The sequence below is a fragment of the Canis aureus genome, chromosome 12, assembly GCF_053574225.1.
Source record: "Canis aureus isolate CA01 chromosome 12, VMU_Caureus_v.1.0, whole genome shotgun sequence".
NCBI lineage: Eukaryota > Metazoa > Chordata > Mammalia > Carnivora > Canidae > Canis > Canis aureus.
This window is the reverse complement of record NC_135622.1, coordinates 5,686,445-5,704,962: the sequence shown is the minus strand read 5'-3', so window position 1 is coordinate 5,704,962 and position 18,518 is coordinate 5,686,445. Positions and strand designations below refer to the sequence as shown.

At 41.6% G+C, this 18,518-nt stretch overlaps 2 protein-coding genes and 1 pseudogene across 8 annotated transcripts in view; 2 read left to right on the top strand and 1 right to left on the bottom strand.

The window, feature by feature from the left end:
* Positions 1 to 17,627, top strand: part of LOC144280442 (uncharacterized) — a 32,060-nt gene extending 14,433 nt beyond the window's left edge. For 3 of the 7 annotated variants that reach the window (XR_013348847.1, XM_077842480.1, XM_077842481.1), the window contains exons 3-4: positions 9,394 to 9,463; positions 9,549 to 9,875. Coding sequence is in view for 2 of the 7 variants with exons in the window: in XM_077842480.1 (XP_077698606.1) it covers positions 9,394 to 9,463; positions 9,549 to 9,623 (145 nt within the window). In the remaining 5 variants the exon portion in view is untranslated. Of the gene's footprint in view, positions 1 to 4,955; positions 5,080 to 8,063; positions 8,184 to 9,393; positions 9,464 to 9,548; positions 9,876 to 17,502 lie in introns of those variants that run through there. The other 4 variants (XR_013348844.1, XR_013348845.1, XR_013348846.1 and 1 more) reach the window with 3 other exon arrangements.
* The window catches only part of LOC144281401 (uncharacterized), a 49,239-nt gene continuing 46,451 nt past the window's right edge, over positions 15,731 to 18,518 (bottom strand). Inside the window, exon 11 of the mRNA XM_077844344.1 lies at positions 15,731 to 18,508. The gene's annotated coding sequence lies outside the window, so the exon portion shown is untranslated. The remainder of the gene's footprint in view (positions 18,509 to 18,518) is intronic.
* Positions 16,662 to 17,985, top strand: LOC144281402 (thymidylate synthase pseudogene; annotated as a pseudogene).

The window sequence follows — 18,518 nt, the reverse complement described above, 5'->3', positions numbered from 1 at the left end:
TGCTTTTATAGTCAAGTAATCTATAACAAAGGAAGCAAGAATATATATGGAAAAAAAGTGTCTTTAATAAAGGGTGTTGGGAAAATTGGATAGCTACATGCAAAAGAATGAAATTGGACCACTATGCCCTACACAAAAACATAACCTCAAAATGGATTAAAGACCCAAATGTGAGACCTCAAATCATAAAATTCCTAGAAGAAAACATAGGCAGTGACCTCTTTGGCATGAGTTGTAGAAACATTTTTCTGGATATGTTTCCTTTGGCAAAGGAAGCAAAAAATTAAACTATTGGGACTACATCAAAATAAAAAGCTTTTGTGCAGTCAAGGAAATCATCAACAAAACAAAAAGAGAATCTACTGAATGGGAAAAGATATTTGCAAATGATGTATCCAATAAGGGGCTTAATATCCACAATATATAAAGAACTTGTAAAAAAAAATTAAAAAAAAAATAAAGAACTTGTACAGCTCAACAACAAAAAAAACAAATAACCCAATTAAAAAATGGGCAGAGGACATGAATAGTCATTTTTCCAAAGAAGACATACAGATGGCCAATAGATACATGAAAAGATGCTCAATATTACTCATCATCAGGGAAATGCAAATCAAAACCACAATGAGATATCACTTCACACCTGTCAGAATAGCTAGAATAAAAAACACTAGAAATAAGTGTTGGCAAGTAAGGACGTGGAGAAAAAGGAACCCCTTACACAAGGGTTGTTGGTGGGAATGTGAGCTGATGCTGCCATGTGGAAAATACTATGGAAGATTTTTTTTTTCATTGACCAGGGTCATTATATTGTACACCTGAAACTAATATGACACTGTATTAACTAATTATACTTGAATTTTAAGAAATAGCTGGGATACAGCCAAGAAACCACATTTCAAACAAATTCCCCAGGAGATTTTCGTCCAAAGGAAAAGCCCCACCATTAGGCAAACAACTTGAAATGAAGAACCCCCAAGGCCCTAATTGTAATAAGAGTGAGTCAGTGGAAGCCTGCAAGTCCTTTGTTCAGGGTGGTCTTTCAATGGTATGTATCCCTGGGAAAGAATGTCTCAACTGATTTGGCAAACAAAGAAAAACACTGTTTCCCCAGGGCATGTCTTTGGCTCCTTCTGCTCCCCCTTTTCTCCCTCTGCTCTAACTGCTGGGTGATCACAGCTCTCGTGTGGATCATTTCTTCATGAAGTATCCTGTTATTGTCTTCTCCTCTTGGTGAAAGAGAAGACAGAGAATAGTTTGGATCTCCATTGTTCTAGGCTTTCTGCTAAGCCACCTCAGGGAGCTGAAAGAAATCATGACTGATCTAAGGTCAAAAAAGAGGATCCCAGAGGAGCATGAGACCATAAGGGCAGCCCCTCAGGGAGGATTGAACAATGGCATGGTCAAAATCAGATCTTTTAACATGGGGAAAACATATCAACTAATTATGGAGAGGATGCTGCCATGAAAAGAGAGAGGAGGAGGAGGACCATCCAGAGGAGTGTGAGAAGAAAGAAAAATGTGGATTAAATGAAGATGGAAACAAATGATGCTTTAGTTGGTGGGGAGGAGAATATTTACTGTTGAGATAGTCTTGAGAATCTTATCTGCAATCAGAAGCTTCATTAGTACCCAGGACAACTGAGAGTGCTTGCACAGAGAGGGAGGCTCAATATGCCGGAGCTTATAGCCTGAGGCCTTGCTTGTAGTCCAAACTCCAATAAAATTGCCAGTTAACTGTCTGGAGTTACAAGCATACAAATAGAATATAAGGAGAGCTTCCTACCCAGAGAGGCTCTCTGCCCCTTGGTTGTCTAGCCAAACTAACGCCCAAAGCAACCTGCTCTAAAAGTTTACACTCTGGGCATTGTCTATTTTATTTTATTATTATTATTTTTAATTTTATTTATTCATGAGAGACAGAGAGAGAGGCAGAGACACAGGCAGAGGGAGAAGCAGGCTCCATGCAGGGAGCCCGACGTGGGAGTCCATCCCGGATCTCCAGGATCAAGCCCTGGGCTGAAGGCGGCACTAAACCACTGAGCCACCCAGGCATCCCGCATCGTCTATTTTAGCAGCCATTTGCAGACTTTTGATACCTTTCTGCCAAAAACTGCCAACCAACCTAAAAACCTTAGTTTTTTTTTTTTTTTTAAACCTTAGGTTTTTAAACTAAAAACCTAAACTACTGCTGCTTGTTCAATCCTCTATATACAAGTACAATATCAAGGAATACATATTCTTCCCCCCCTCCTGCTGCAAACACACCTTTATCAAGGACCATCATAAAGTCATTCCTCATTCCTTTTTAATTAAAATAGGCTTTATGGCTCTTTCTCATATAAAAACATAAAAGAATTTTAGATATTTCTTCTTCCTTGCACCCTTTCCAATTTTCAAATGTTCATTCTTAAAAAAAAAAGTAACTAAAACATAAATGCTACTGAGGTATGACTAATTAATTCAGTAGGAGGGTTCCCCCCCCAACTTTTGATATTCTTCTCAATATACACCAATACCATTTTCCTTTTCCTTACAGTAAAATATATTGATGTTTCATTTAAATTGAGGCCAATTTTGTTTTGTTTTGTTTTGCTTTACATTCCCATGTTTATTGCAGCATTATTCACAATAGCCAAGACATAGAAACAATCTAATGCCCTCCAATGGATGAATGAGTAAGTAAAATGTGATACACACACACACACACACACACACACACACCCTACAGGAATATTATTTAGCCATAAAAAAGAATAAAATTCTGCCATTTGCAACCACATAGATGACCCTAGAGGGCATTTATGCTAAGTGAAATAAGCCAGAGAAAGACAAATAATGTATGGTATCACTTCTATATGAAATCTAAAAAAAAAAAAAAAAAGCCAATTTCATAGAAACAGAATAGGATAGTGGTTGCCAGGGGTTGAGAGGAGGAAGAAATGGGGAGATATAGGTTAAGTGTATAAACCTTTAGCTATAAGATATATAAGTTCTGAGCATCTAATGTATGGCATGGTGACTATAATTAATAATACAGCATTATATACTTGAAAGTTGCTGAGAGTACATCTTGAGTGTTCCCAGCACACACACAGGAAAAGAGTTAATTATGAGGTGATGGATATGTTAATTAACCTAGATCTTGGTAATCATTTCATCATCATATTGTACATTTTAAATATATGCAGTTATGGGGGATCCCTGGGTGGCTCAGCAGTTTCGCGTCTGCCTTTGGCCCAGGGCGCGATCCTGGAGTCCCGGGATCGAGTCCCACATCAGGCTCCCGGCATGGGCCTGCTTATCCCTCCTCCTGTGTCTCTGCCTCTCTCTCTCTCTATGTCTATCATGAATAAATAAATCTTTAAAAAAATATATGCAGTTATGTTTTTCAATAATTTTTCAATTATTCCTTAATAAAGATGGGAAAAAATTAGAAAAAAAAGTAAAGTACATATTAAGACTTAAATCTAAAAAAAAAAAAGATGTAAATCTAAAAATAAATAAAAGATCTCCTGGTACACTTTTGTTCTGGAAATGAAGGGCATCATATGCAACTGATGGAGGACCAAAGAAGTTGTATGTGGGTGTTCAGGGCCAATCTCTCTTTTTTTTTTTTATTGCTTAATTTAATTTAATTTAATTTTGTGTATTTTTTTATTGGAGTTCAATTTGCCAACATATAGCATAACACCCAGTGCTCATCCCATCAAGTGCCCCCCTCAATGCCCGTCACCCAGTCACCCCATTCCCCCACCCACCTCCCTTTCCACTACCCCTTTTTCGGGTCCCAGAGTTAGAAGTCTCTCATGTTTTGTCACCCTTAGTGATATTTCCCACTCATTTTTCTCTCCTTTCCCCTTTATTTCCTTTTGCTATTTTTTATATTTCCCAAATGAATGAGACCATATAATGTTTGTCCTTTTCCAACTGCCTTACTTCACTCAGCATAATACCCTCCAGTTCCATCCACATTGAAGCAAATGGTGGGTATTTGTCATTTCTAATGACTGAGTAATATTCCATTGTATGTATAGACCACATCTTCTTTGTCCATTCATCTTTTGACAGACACCAAGGCTCCTTCCACAGTTTGCTATTGTGGACATTGCTGCTAAAAACATCGGGGTGCAGGTGTCCCGCCGTTTCATTGCATCTGAATCTTTGGGGTAAATCCCCAGCAGTGCAATTGCTGGGTCATAGGGCATTTCTATTTTTAACTCTCTGAGGAACCTCCACACAGTTTTCCAGAGTGGCTGTGCCAGTTCACATTACCACCAACAGTGCAAGAGGGTTCCCCTTTCTCCACATCTTCTCCAACATTTGTTGTTTCCTGTTTTGTTAATTTTCAACATTCTCACTGGTGTGAGGTGGTATCTCATTGTGGTTTGGATTTGTATTTTCCTGATGGCAAGTGATGCAGAGCATTTTCTCATGTGCTTGTTGGCCATGTGTATGTCTTCTTTGGTGAGATTTCTGTTCATGTCTTTTGCCCATTTCATGATTGGATTGTTTGTTTCTTTGCTGTTGAGTTTAATAAGTTCTTTATAGATCTTGGATTAAATTGAGGCCAATTTTGACCTCCTAATGCCTCACTCTCACTACCTCCTCTGACTGTAGGATGCTTTTGTTTTTGTATGAATATTATTCTTATACTTGTTGGTTTTTCATTTCATTCTGGCTGCATAAGGTCAGTTTACAATTAATCTCCTTGAATATAGCAGTGGACACCCATTTTTAAAAAAGATTTTATTAATTTATTCATGAGAGACACAGAGAGAGAGAAAGAAAGGCAGAGACACAGGCAGAGGGAGAAGCAGGCTCCATGCAGGGAGCCTGATGCGGGACTTGATCCCAGGACTCCAGGATCACTCCCTGAGCCCAAGGCAGATGCTAAACCACTGAGCCACCCAGGGATCCCCTAGATACCCATTTTGATGATGATTTGCACATCTGATGATTTTCTTTATTCTTTCATTCAGGTCACCAATATACTGAACATGAAAGGGCTGGTTTGCTAGAGGTTGCCATAAAGCCATGGATGAATATGGCATATGCAATGCCATATGGCCCATGAATGTGACCTTTCTATAGATCATGGTCAAATCGGCCCTTAGGTATTTGGTGGGTAATCCATAACCTGCATGTGCAGTGGCGTTTAGTGGTGTTGCGGCAGACTGTCAAGGGATTCTCAAGTGTGGTAGGTGAGGGACTTATCTGACCCACCTTGTCTCTCCATTCTAACTGAGGTTGAAGCGTGAGGCTAAGGAGGATGCCTTGGAGTATCTATCTCTTTTTTTTTTTAATTTTTTTTAAACATTTATTTATTTATGATAGACATAGAGAGAGAGAGAAAGAGAGAGGCAGAGACACAGGAGGAGGGAGAAGCAGGCTCCATGCCGGGAGCCCGATGCGGGACTCGATCCCGGTACTCCAGGATTGCGCCCTGGGCCAAAGGCAGGCGCCAAACCGCTGAGCCACCCAGGGATCCCCTGGAGTATCTATCTCTATGGTTCTGCTGCTAGGTTGCTGGTACTACATGTTTGATCCCAGGCACCTCCACATGTACAGCAAAATGTCTATGAAAAAGTGCAGGAAGAAAGACAAGGGGAAATCACTCTTGAAAGTTTTGTCTTACTCTACTCTGCTCTACGTCTAGTTATACAGTGCTATTGCATTGTGAAATGTCTCAAACACATTTCTGAGCTCTCTTCTCCAGTGACTATGGGACCTGCCATTATGTTGGAAAAAGACATTCTAATCGAGTCCTTTATTTTAAAAACTATCAAGTCCTAGTTAAAACCCCGTGCTTACATGATGTCACTTAGTAATGAGTTATTAACAATGACAATAAGAATAATCACAGTAACAGATTTAGTGAGCAATTGTATACCAGGTACTATGCTAAGCCTAGTTCAAACATTAACTCATTTAAATCTCCCACTAACTTTTTTACAAAGACTTATTTATTTATTTGAGAGAGAGAGAGAAAGAGAGCTTGAGCAGAGGGAAGGGGCAGAGGGCTTTTATTTATTATTTATTTGAGAGAGAGAGTCCTCAAGCAGACACTCCACTCATCCCAGAGATTGACATGGGGCTTGATCTCAGCACCCTCAGATCATAACATAAGCTGAAACCAAGAGTTGAGCACTCAACCGACTAAGCCACCCAGGCACCCCCCAAATCTCCTAACTTTAGAGGAAGGGTTATTATTAAACATAGTTGACCAGAAAAGATGCTGAAGATTAGGGAGACCAAATCATTTATTTGTTCAAGTGCTTAGGTATTGAAGGTGCAACAGGGAAGTGCACCCAGACTATCTATCTCTAAATACTAAGGAACATCTCCCTGCCCAGAAGATAATCTCTAAATTTAATGATGACTGCCAATTTTTAAAGTACTCTTTGTATACATGCCATTGAATTCTATCAACTTAGAGTAGATCCAGATTTTTAATTTATTCTTTTTATTTAATTTACTAGAATACTGGAAATACACCAATTCCATCTTTTCAAACTCTCCCATTTTCAAAATGAGAGAATATAGGTCTAATTTTTTTAAGTGGCACATAATTCTTTTTTTTAGATTTTTTTTGGTTTATTCATAAGAGACACAGAGAGGCAGAGACCTAAGCAGAGGGAGAAGCGGGAGCCTTGCAGGGAGCCTGGTGTGGGATTCGATTCCAGGACCCCAGGATCATGCCCTGAGCTGAAGGCAGATGCTAAACCACTGAGCCACCCAGACGTCCAAATAATGTTGTTGTTGTTTTTTAATTAGTTTATTCATGAGAGACACAGAGGGAGAGGCAGAGAGACAGGCAGAGACACAGGCAGAGGGAGAAGCAGGCTCTTCAAAAGGAGCCTGATGTGGGACTCGATCCTGGATCCATGCTGTGAGCTGAAGGCAGTTGCTCAATCACTAAGCCACCCAGGTTTCCTGAAATAATGTTTTTTTTTTTTCTGAAATAATGTTTTTGATAATATATTAGAAATACTTTTCTATAAGCAATTGATAAATCATTGAACACTATATCTGAAACTAAGAATGTATTTTATATTGGCTAACTGAATTCATTTTTTAAAAGATTTTATTTATTTATTCATGAGAGACACACACACACACAGAGGCAGAGACACAGGCAGAGAGAGAAGCAGGCTCCATGCAGGGAGCCCCACGCGGGACTCGATTCCGGGACTCTAGGATCATGCCCTGGGCCAAACGCAGGTGCCAAACCACTGAGCCACCCAGGGATCCTGGCTAACCGAATTCAAATACATAAAGAAATATTTCTCTTGATTATAAAAATAATATAGTGGATGATCAGCAGTCATGCGGAGTAGTTTAACATTTGTATTTAATGTTTGATTACAAATAATATTGCCAACTATTAGCTCAGTTGAGGCCCCTCATAATGAAGTGTTATTTATGAATCAGTTTGCCTAAGACTGTGAGCCAAAGAGTGGTGCTTGCATTAGCAAGGTATTTAGACCAAAGTCTTCAGAGTTTGGATCCCTGATACACTATCTCTTGTTCACTTAAGCTGGAGTCACTCCTGTCCAGTAGCAACAACAGCCATTAGTAACCAGGCCACATCCCGAACGCCTCTGTCCTAGAATGGGCTTCTACTCATCCTTCAGGTCCCTCTCTTACTCAAGGTTGTCACTGAAATCAGAGGAAATGGAACAGAGAGATCTGTTCACAGAGGCAGAAGTAGTATTTAAGGCAACAGACTTCAGTTAGGAGAACTTAAAAAAAATCTTTTCAAATGTGAGAAGTGATGTTCACGCAGGAATTTAAGGAAGGACCAGGTACTACCTATGGCTCTTCCCAAGAGAAAAGACCTCTGGGAAGAAAGGAGAGTCTGTGTTGAAGATGTGAGACGCGTTGGTCTGTCAGCTCCAAACACTGATTTCCTGAGTACCTGCAAACCAGCTCATTCCCATCAGAGTGTGCTTTCAGGGGCACTAGAGGGCAGGAAGATGAGAAGGGGGATTTGCTTTACTTCCTATTTGCTCACTGTTCCTTTTCTTTTTTTCTTTTTTTAAATTTATTTTACTTGAAAGAGAAGAGAGAACATGAGCAGGTGGGGAGGAGCAGAGGGAGATGAAGAAGCAGACCCCACTGAGCAGGGAGCCCAATTCAGGGCTCCTCCCAGGACCCGGAGATCACGTCCTGAGCAGAAGGTAGATGCTTAACCAATAGAGCCAACCACGTGCCCCTACTGTTCCTTTCCTTTTTTTTTTTTTTTTTTTTAAGATTTTATTTATTTATTCATGGTAGTCACACAGAGAGAGGCAGAGAGGCAGAGAAAGAAGCAGGCTCCATGCAGGGAGCCCAACGTGGGATTCGATCCCGGGTCTCCCGGATCGCGCCCCAGGCCAAAGGCAGGTGCCAAACCGCTGCGCCACCCAGGGATCCCTACTGTTCCTTTCCTACATCACTTCAGCAATGGTTCTTTACCTTGTCAGCCGTTTCTGGTAGTTATAGGTGGCCCCAGATTCTAGTTTTTCTCCTATTTCCAGGACAGTTTTTAGTGTGCCCCTTCCTAGATATTAGCATCAGCAGCCCTATGCCTCCTGCTCTGAGTTCCAATGGCAAATGTGCCCTCTTTAGAGGGCCTGAGGGACTGGCACCAGCACCAGTTTGGCAAAGTCCCTCCTTTGAGGTCTCTAGCTCAGCTCTGTGAGAGGTCTTGTTCAGGCTCTGGAGGCACTGCTGAAGGTGGGCTCCCCCTCCTCCAAAGGTGAAAGCTTTGTTTGCACATTGAGCAATTGCATTAATAACCATTGCTTGGCACTCATCTGCTGCTCTATAAGTGCTCACATCCTAGCTTTGGGGCCAGTGGTTGGTCAAACTCCCATCCCCACCCTTGCCCAGCCCCCATCCTTAGGAGCTTCCACGGAGAAATAGCCTTGTTGTGATGGCACACAGGTCCCCTTGGGGCTGCTTCATGGGCACTTCTCACCAGGTAGGTCCCAGACACTACCAGTTCCCAGCCAGCCCATCAAGGATTCCAAGGATTCCATCTTCCTCTTGGTGTTTCATTTAAGAGACAGGGAGAAGAACTTACCATTTTTTGGTCTGGTATGCAAATTCTCCTAAAATTGTAGCTACAAAGGGTAAAAAGGTAAAAGGCTGGCAGAAGAGAGCAAAGAACAGGAGTGTGAGAACAGAAGATGGATCAGGGAAGAAAAGAGAGAGAGGAAGGGAGTTGGAGCAGGGGATAGGAAGCTTTTGTATAAAATCTCATCTCTTTTCAGATCCAGATGGTATTTTCTGCTGTCAAGGCCCACATGAGACCATCAGAACTGAAAGAGCAATATTCCTTCCTGACCTGGGAAGCCCAGGATCTGGGTCTGGCACTGACTTTCTTGTTATGTCTGTTGTGTGCAGCCTCCTGCTGGATACTATGGTTCAGCTCTGTTCTGCCATCTTCTGTCTTGGCCCGCAGCTGCTTCTGGAAGTAAGTGCAGAGGAGTTACCCCCTTCAGGGGGGTTTCTGGGCAGCTTCTAAACAAGCATCTCTTGCTTTCTTCCTTTCCCCACAGATGCTCCCCCAGGCTACAGGGACAATAGGGAAGACAGAAGCTCCCTGGTTTGCTGACACAATCTCACTATCCTGAAGCCTGATTGTAGGACTGGCCTTCTCGCTGCACCCATGGAGCTGACTTTCGGAGATGTGAGTTGTCACCCTTCTCCCCTGGGTTCAGGAGGCCTTCATTTATTCTCAGCCCTGCCACCATTGTCTTTGTAACCTCAACTTCCTCTGCTGTAAAGTGGGCCCATATGTGACTCCTTTATTTCTCACCACTGAGTGCTCAAAGTGTCCCTGACATCTTGGATTTACAACAAACTAAAGGAACTAGTTTCTGAGATTAGACCAGCCGTGTCCCCTTTACCATATTCACTGTTGGGACTCTGCCTGCGGTGGACTGATAATCTCTCTCTAGCACTCCTCCTCCAGAGTCCATGTGCTCTGGAGCAGCTTAGATGTAGTCAGGCCTCAAGTGGAGTGGCCTAAGATGTTCCTCATCTCCTCCTCTGACCTCTCCTCCTCCATCTTCAAGTTTGGTTGTAGTCATTCAGATACATACCTTCAGCGCTCTGCTCCAAATGACAAGCACGATTCATCCATTTGTCATTGCTCTGTAGTATCCACTATTGGAATATACCACAATTTATCCTTTGTATTACTGATGGGCTCTCATGTAGATTTTAATTTACAATTTTAATTAATTAATTTAGAGAGAGTGGGGGGAGGGGCAGAGGGAAAAGGAGAGAATCTCAAGCAGACTCTGCATTGAGCACAGAGCCTAGCATGGGGCTCGATCTCATGACCCTGAGATCATGACCTGAGCCTAAATCAAGAGTAGATGCTTAGCTGAGCCATCCACGTGCCCCTGTAGATTCTATTTTTTTACCTTAACCCACTGTGCCACTGTGACTGTTCTACTAAATATCATCTGATGAAGATGGTATGATTTTCCATTGGAAGCCCCTTCTAGCTGTCTTCTGTGGTATTTTGATATGTCCCCACCATTCTTTGAAGTCTTCCTTGATTATGGTCTAGTCAAAGCCCATCTTGGCAATGATCTACCTGAGCAACCGCAGGGTCAGGTGAAGGCTGAAAGCAGTGTTCATTGACCCTATGCCAATTTTCCCACCATCTAGCCAGCAGACCAACACCACACAGTAGTGTTGTTATATTAATTCCTGAGGGGATCAAGGTAGCAGGCCCATTTGGGACTACCTGATTCATTCATGGGGGCAGGGTTTTCTTTACTTTCAGTTGATCATTGGAGGACAGGAGTTAAAATAAAAAGCTTGTGCTGTAGCCAGTCCAAGTTTACCTGAATCTCATTAAAGAGCAGGATCACAAATTATGTATGCAGACTAAATGCATTTTGCTTAACATTTGCTGATGATAATACAGAAGTGGAAAATTGTTTCCTAACTTTCCACCAACCCCAGCAGTACATAGCTGTGATTACTTTTTCTGGGTCACCCTGTAGGTTTGTGGAGATGAGGAGGCCCAGATTCTGCTCATGAGATAGGTAGCTCTAAAGGTTGAGAGACTATCAGACTCATACGTCTTGATGCTTCAGAGAGCAAGACTGTGTTTGTTGCCTGGTTTCTGGAAGTTTGAATTCATAGGACTAGAGTGTATGGCAACATCCACTGAGGTTTGATCTGCAGACAGAAAATAGAAGAAACCTAAACAAGAGTCTTTTAGTCTATCCTACCGATGGCTGGAGTGGGAGCCATGCAGTCCTAAAAACTAAGAACATAGTGAGAGTCTGTAGAAGACAGGCCAAGTGGTGGGATGGGAAAGCAACACTATTGAAGCAAAGGGTAAGCTCCCTCCTTGTTGCAGGACTCAGTGCTCACCACCAGGACTTGGTGATATCCCTGCTCAAAGCTTCTATCAATTGGATGGCCAAACCCCTACCACTTCTTCCTCAGCTGCCAGTTTACTCTCCAGATCTTTCTTTTCTAAAGGGAGTGATGATGGCCTTCTCCCTTTTTCAGGAGAGAGGTGTTTAACCTTGAATATGCAAACGTACAAACAGCCTGTCAAATTTTACAGTGAACACACCTAACTGGATTTGCCTTTCCATTTAAAGAGAAGGGAGAGAGGTCAGCGAAGAGCTCAAGAATGTAAAAGCTAGTGGGCCTTCAGAGATCAAATAAGTCCTGTTCCATCATTCACGGAATAGGGGACAGCGGTTCAAGAAGGCTGAGGGAGTAGCTAAGGACACACAACCATCTGGTGGGAGACAGATGAAAGGCTCCAATCATGAGGGAGCCAACAGTCATCAGAGGCTGATGGGCCACCTTTGTGGGGACAAGGAATAAGGCTTCACAGAAGTCTTGTGTTCTTTTGAAGAGGTTCAGGAGAGAAAGGAACCATCAGAGAAAGCAAAAAAGAATTGGCTAAAGAATTAGCTAAGCCACGACTACCAGATTTTTACCTGGAGATCAGTATTCTCCAAAGGGACTTTGTATCTCATTACACTGTAGGAACATTCTAAGAATATCATGAAAAGCCTAAGCTGTTGTACTTTTTTTCCTTGGATGTGCCTTTTATTTTTCCTAATATAGCCCAGATCAAGTAAGTCTGAATTTCTAATAAGTTTTGATAACCATTTTTAAAGGTCTTCAGGTAATGCTCTGCCTTCTGACAGATCATTCTCTCCCTTAGGGCCATGGCTGTCTTAGTAATTACTGTTTTACCTTCTCGCTGTGCATCTTTTGAAAAGATTTTATTTATTTGACAGAGAGAGAGCATAAGCAAGTGGAGCCTAGGCAGAGGGAGTGGGAGAAACAGACTTCCTGCTGATCAGGGAGCCTCATGCAGGGCTGGATGAGGCTGGTGTGGGGCCTGATGTGGGGCTCCATGTGTGGTCTGATCCCAGGACCCTGGGATCATGACCTGAGCCAAAGGCAGACCTTTGACTGACTGAACTACCCAGGTGTCCCTCTGTGCATTTTTATAAATCAGGCACATGGATTCCCTTTATCCAAGGCTAAATCATAGCTAGCTCCCCTTTCATACCTTTGTGTGTGTGTTTAAAAATGGCTTGAGGAAAAAAAGATGGATTGAGGAAGTGGAAAGTATTACAAAAGTCTAAGACCAGAACTGCAGCTCTCAGTTGTTTAGGACTGAACATTGGCATCAGAGCTGGATGGTCCCAAATCTTTTAAAATTGACCAGCACCAAAGCTGCTTGAGGACCTGTGCCCCTCAAGTGTCAACAGGGTCAGGCCCCCAAGGGTCAGGCTGGAGGTCCTTCCTGAGAGGTCTGGGACTCCTGTTGGAACAGAGTGACCCAGATGCTGCAGCCTGGCAGCTCCATCTCTGGTTTCAGTGCAGGTTTATTCAGTTTTATATTTTATTCCAGGCAAGTGCTTATTACATGGATAGTATTGATGTCTCAATACCTCAGCATTTTGCTATACTGAAAACTTGACATAACAAAGACAAAGTTGGGGCAGCCAACTTTGCTCCGTGGTTTGGCATCTGCCTTTGGCCCAGAGCGTGGGCTCCCTGCAGGGAGCCTGCTTCTCCCTCTGCCTGTGTCTCTGCCTCTCTCTCTCTGTGTGTCTCTTGTGAATAAATAAATAAATCTTAAAAAAACAAAACAAAAAACAAAGGCAAAGTTGGACGCCTGGGTGGCTCAGCAGTTGAGCATCTGCCTTCGGCTCAGGGCGTGATCCCAGTCCCAGGATCAAGTCCCACATTGGGCTCCATGTGAGGAGCCTGCTTCCCTCTCTGCCTGTGTCTCTGACTCTTTCTGTGTGTCTCTCATGAATAAATAAAATAAAATCTTTTTTAAGAAAAGAGTCTTTAAAAACAAACAAACAAAGGCAAAGTAAAAAAGAATGACAATGGGATGGTGCACAGAGCCTAAGGTGACAAGACAAGTGAGGGGCCTGTTGAGGGTGGAGATAGAAAGTGGGAGGACACAAACAGGAGTATGGGCCAATTGTGGGATATTCGTATAATAAATAGTACTTAGCCTCAAAAAGAGACTAATGACTGATACATATAACAACAAGGATGAATTTCAAGAGTGTTATGATGAGCTAAAGAAGCAGGTTGCAAAGCAATAAATAGTTTATGGTCCCCTGGATATGTGGTGGTGGGCGGGGCAGACTCTGATTCTGGCTGGTGGACTGGTCTCATCCTTGACTTCTTCAAAATAGCATGGGACCTGGTCATTGTAATAGTATGACTAAGCAGTATTGTGATCTGGTTCCAAATTTGACATGGGATGTGTTTCCCAAAGCAATCCTCTCTCATTAATTCATTCTTCTGTTTCTTGTTGCCTCCATTGCTTTCCTTTCCCTGAATCCACAGTTACCCATTTAACAGGCAGTTGAGGTACACCTGAGGTGGTTTTCTCCCTGTCATCGTACCCTCTGACCTCAAAAGTCACTGAACCTGTGGCAGCCCAGAGTGCTGGAAGCCCATCTCTTCACCTTTCCATATTCTTGGCACTCATGTTGGTTGAGAAAATCCTCACCTTTTGAGGATCTCCTCTTGGGTGCTGGTCTTCAGTTGTCCATTATCCTTCAAGGGAACTCTCCTGTATGTATACTTTCTCCTGAAGCCCAGTTAAAGTTTCTGTTGGCTATCCCTGGGAAAGAGCAACAGACTCTCAGAAGTAAGGGGACCTAAAGCATCTGATGCTCTAGGTCTTGAAACCCTGCCCTTTGCATCTATTTCTGGACTGACTTCCCTCCAGTGCATCTTCTAAAGTCCTCCAGGTGAAAACAGTTTTCTTTCTTTTTTTTTAAAAGATTTATTTATTTATGATAGACATAGAAAGAGAGAGAGAGAGAGAGAGGCAGAGACACAGGAGGAGGGAGAAGCGGGCTCCATTCTGGGAGCCTGACGTGGGACTTGATCCCAGGACTCCAGGATCACACCCTGGGCCAAAGGCAGGCACTAAACTGCTGAGCCACCCAGGGATCCTGAAAACAGCTTTCAATGAGGCCATGAGATGCAGCTGCTGAACACATGGAAGACCAGTGACAGCACAGCTTCATAAACTTGACACTAAGGAGGAAACTAACTCCAGGTCAGATTTTCAGGAGGTTGTTTTGGGGCAGAATACAGAGAAGAAAGAAAAAAAGGGAAGGAAATAAGATAGATGGGAACATAACAATCAGTATTACAATGGGGAGTCCTATTATTGAGGGGCAGCGAAAGAGGCGAATGATTTTCGTTCATTTATTTTCTCAAGTTGTGCGTTGGTTAATTGACTTTATTGATTTTGGTCCTGGGTTTTCTGGGTAGTAGTGTTTTGAAACCTTCAATTGGAATAAGATAAATAGAGTTAAAACTATGGAGAGAATTATGATAAATCAAGTAGATGTGTCTAGTTGTGGCATTTCATTAAGGAGAGGTTTAAACTCTGTCTTTAACTTAAAAGGTTAACACTTTATAGCTCTTAATGAGCTAGACTAGTTTATATTATACTATTAGGGCAGATCAGGTTTCGAAGTATGATAGGGGGACTATTTCAAGAACAATAGGCATAAAGCTGTGGTTAGATCCGCAGATTTCGGAGCATTGGCTGTAATATAGCCCTGGTCGTATGGCTATTAGGGTAGTTTGGTTCAGTTGTCCTGGGAGAGCATCAGTTTTTAGGCCTAGTGATGGCACGGCTCATGAGTGTAGTATGTCTTCTGAAGAGATAAGTATTTGGATAGTCATTTCTATTGCGAGAATGACTTGGTTATCGACTTCTAATAGTTGTAGCTCTCCTGGCTTTAGTTCGTGTGTAGGGATCATGTAAGAGTCAAAGTTTAAGTCTTCATAGTCGGTATATTCATAGCTTCAGTATCAATGGTGACCTATTGTTTTTACAGTTAAGGATGGATTATTAATTTCTTCTATTATATTAAGAATTTGTAGAGAGGGTAATGCGATTAGGATTAAGATAATGGCTGGTAGAATGGTTCATACTGTTTCTACTTCTTGTGAGTCTATTGTGCTTGTGTGAGTTAATTTAGTAGTGAGCATTAGTGAAATAATGTAGAGAACTAAAGAGCTGATTAGAAATACAATTATTAATGTATGGTCGTGGAAATGAAGTAACTCCTCTATAATGGGGAGGTTGTGCCCTGCAGTCCGAGTTGAAAAGGGTACGCCATAGAGATATACAGGGGTTTCACCTATAATTTGACTTTGACAAAATCATGTAATGTTTTACTAATATCTCCTAATTGAGAAAGACATAATGGTTATGACATTAGCTTGAAACCAGTTTTAGGGGGTTTGATTCCTTCCTTTATTATTTTTGGATAACATATGTAGGTTCTACAAATGTATGATACGGAGGGGGACATCCATGTAATCACTCGATGTTAGTTGTGGTGAGTTCTACTATTGCAACTTCTCGTTTAGATGCAAAGGCCTCCCAAATCATAAAGATTATGAGCATTACTGCTGTGAGTGAGATGAATGAGCCTATAGAGGAGACAGTGTTTCAAGTAGTATAAGCATCTGGATAATCGGAGTAACGATGAGGTATTCCAGATAGTCCAAGGAAGTGTTGGGGAAAAAAGGTTATATTGACTCCTACAAATATAATTGTAAAGTGAATTTTTGCTCAAGTGTCGTTGAGAGTATACCCTGAAAATAAGGGGAATCAGTGAGCAAATCCACCTATAATAGCAAATACTGCTCCTATTGAGAGTACCTAGTGGAAGTGGGCTACAACATAATATGTATCGTGAAGAACAATGTCTAGGGATGAGTTAGCTAAAACAATGCCTGTTAATCCACCTACTGTGAACAGGAAGATAAACCCTAGAGCCCATAGTATAGCTGGAGATTATTTGATATTTCCTCCATGAAGTGTTGCTAATCAGCTAAATACTTTAACTCCTGTTGGGATAGCAATAATTATAGTAGCAGATGTAAAATATGCTAGTGTGTCTACATCCATCCCTACAGTAAATATATGGTGAACCCATACAATAAAGCCTAGGAACCCAATAGATATCATTGCTCAAACCATTCCTATGTAGCCGAAGGGCTCTTTTTTCCCTGAATAATATGTAACAATATGAGAAATTATTCCAAACCCAGGCAAAATTAAAATATAGACTTCAGGGTGTCCAAAAAATCAAAATAAGTGTTGGTATAGAATGGGGTCTCCCCCTCCAGCAGGATCGAAAAATGTACTTAGGTTTCGGTCTGTTAGAAGTATTGTAATTCCGGCAGCTAGTACAGGTAATGACAACAGCAATAGGACTGCTGTGATTAGCGCAGATCATACAAATAAAGGGGTTTGATATTGACATAGCTGGGGGTTTTATATTAATAATAGTAGTAATAAAGTTGATTGCCCCTAGAACAGAGGAAACTCCAGCTAGATGTAAGGAGAAAATTGTTAGATCTACTGATGCTCCTGAGTGGGCTAGGTTGCCAGCTAGTGGGGGGTATACAGTTCATCCTGTTCCTGCACCTGCTTCTACCATAGAGGATGCTAGCAATAGGAGAAAAGATGGAGGGAGCAGTCAGAAACTTACGTTATTTATTCGGGTGAATGCCATGTCTGGGGCGCCAATTATTAGCAGAACTAGTCAATTTCCGAATCCCCCAATTATAATGGGTATAACCATAAAGGAAATTATTACGAAAGCATGGGCAGTTACGACTACATTATAAATCTGGTCATCTTCTAATAGGGTACCGGGTTGACCTAGTTCGGCTCGAATTAAGAGGCTTAAGGCAGTGCCTACTATACCGGTTCATGCTCCAAACAGTAAATATAAAGTACCAATGTCTTTGTGGTTAGTGGAAAATAATCATAGGTTAATGAACATAGGTAAAATGGCTGATAAAAGCATTAGACTGTAAATCTAAAGATAGGGGTTTAAGTCCTCTTTTTGTCAAGTCTGTGGTGAATTATTCATATTGAATTGCAAATTCAAAGAAGCAGCCTAGACGCTGCCTGGGCTTCTCCCGCCTTTTTTTCCTACGCAGCTTCAGATTACTCAGGTCAAGGAGGAGACCAACTGCAAAAGGTGACTGACACCATCAAGACCAACCCTGATGACAGAAGAACCATCCTGTGTGGTTGGAATCCAAAGGATCTTCCTCTTAAGGCCCTATGTCCCTGCCATGACCTATGCCAGTTCTATGAATGATGAGCTGTCCTGCCAGTTGTACCACAGGTCACAAGACATAGGCCTGGGTGTGCCCCTCAACATTACCAGCTACACAGGCCTTGCTCGCCTACATGACCGCACACATCACAGGCCTGAAGCCAGGTAACTTTGTAGGTACTTTGAGAGATGCACATATTTACCTAAATCACGTTGAGCTGCTGAAAATGCTCAAAATGCTTCTAAAAGTTGAGGCAATTGATGACTTCAAGGCCGAAGACTTTCAGATTGAGGGGTACAATCCTCACTCTATTTTTTTTCTCACTCTACTATTAAAATGGAAATGGCTATTTAATAAAGTGTTTTAAGGAGGTGTTTGAAGGGTATTCAGTCTATAGGAGTTTGATAGAATGCCCAAGTGAAAGCTCATTTGCCCTAGAGGAAGAAGTAATTAGGTCAAAAAGCTTGGGGACCAGCAGTTATTATTCATTAATTTTTAAGTATGTTGCCACTGGCAAACAATCTTGATGGCTCTCTTAGTAACAAAAGGCCCTGAGTTTGGGTAACTCACCAAGGATATGTGAAGATGCCAAGATTGGGAATAAAGTCAGGAGAGTGAAAATTTATATACTCTTAAAAATGTGTACATGCATTTCAAGCTCATATTTTTATGAAGAAGTGAGTGCATTTCAAGAATTACATATAAGCTATTCCCCCAAACTTGAGCGAACTGAATAACACAGGCAGTCATAATAATGTATTTATGATTTGTGATCATAAATATTTAAATTTATATTTGCTTTATATATTGCTGTATTAAAGAAATGTTCTGCAAAAGAAAAAAAAAGAAATAGCTAATAGAGAAAATTCATTTTTCTTTTAACCTTTTCTTTT